Below are 1096 nucleotides of genomic sequence, written 5' to 3'. Positions count from 1 at the left end.
GATTCGGGTACGCAGATGATGGAGCTTTCCTAGCAACTTCCTTGTCCCTTGAGGCGAACGCTCAGAACCTATCACATGTCCTACAGGAAGCTCTGGATTGGGGTCTAGCACAAGGAATTACTTTTGCACCAGATAAATATGAGCTGTTACACTTTTCGCGACATAGGGCCGATCAAGACCCTAGCCGCACACCATCAGTGGTAGCGGGGCCTGTTACAGTCTCAGAGAATCTAAAACGCCCGTATTTACGCTGGCTGGGAATCCTTTTCGACAAGAAGCTCAGTTTCAAATATCACGTTAACGAAATGGCTTCAAAAGCTATAGTTGTCGCCAATGCGTTACGCTCCCTCGGAAACACAATCCGCGGAGTCAATCCCTATCTTATACAGCAAGCTGTTAAGGCCTGCGTACTCCGCAGAGCCTACTACGGTGCAGAGACTTGGTGGCCAGGCCGGTCTCGCTCTGGTCCCGAATCAAAGACAATCTCGAACAGGGTCCAGGACCACCTTGACAAGATAACTCGGGTGATACTAGCTGGGGCTAGAGCGATTCTTCCAGTTTACCGTACTACTCCAACCCCTACACTCTTCCGGGAGTCAGGACTTCTCCCAGCGGAGATTGAACTAGACTATATAGCTTCTACTGCTACGGCCCGTCTCCGCCGCCTTGACCCCTACCACCCTCTCCGCAGAAGAGCAGAAAGGGTAACCCGAACTGGCCTCCAGGATAGCCGTTTTGCACGCCGCGTGACAGCTCTCCCTGAATCAGAACAACTAAACCCACTGCAAAACCCCCCCTGGCTCCTACAGGAGGCACGCGAGGCAATTCATCAGCGAATCAGGGCCCCTATAAATATACCCAAGAAGCAGGCAGCTGCTAGGTTTCAAAGATTCTACGCCTCTCTTTTACAGACCGATATAAAGGTCTTTACAGACGGCTCGAAACTAGAAAACGGAATGGCAGGCAGCGGATATGCCCTGTATCAATCGGGAATGCTATTTCAGCGGTCTTCCTTTTCTCTAGGACCGAATAAAGAGGTCTTTGATGCTGAAGCTGAGGCAGCTTTAGCAGGACTTAAAGCAGCTTTCAAATTGGG

At 50.9% G+C, this 1096-nt stretch overlaps 1 protein-coding gene across 1 annotated transcript; it reads left to right on the top strand.

Moving 5' to 3' along the window:
* Positions 1–305: 305 nt before the first annotated feature.
* On the top strand, positions 306–1096 carry KD926_006534 (uncharacterized protein; the record flags this gene model as incomplete). The annotated part of the gene is made up of 1 exon (XM_053095642.1): positions 306–1096. A coding segment is annotated over one exon (791 nt), but the record flags the coding sequence as incomplete, so codon positions are not given.

Source organism: Aspergillus affinis, assembly GCF_023601865.1.
Source record: "Aspergillus affinis strain CMG 70 chromosome Unknown NODE_350_length_1096_cov_141_266928, whole genome shotgun sequence".
Lineage (NCBI taxonomy): Eukaryota > Fungi > Ascomycota > Eurotiomycetes > Eurotiales > Aspergillaceae > Aspergillus > Aspergillus affinis.
Note: the sequence above shows the minus strand (reverse complement) of the source record. Positions and strands in the feature narration are given on the sequence as shown.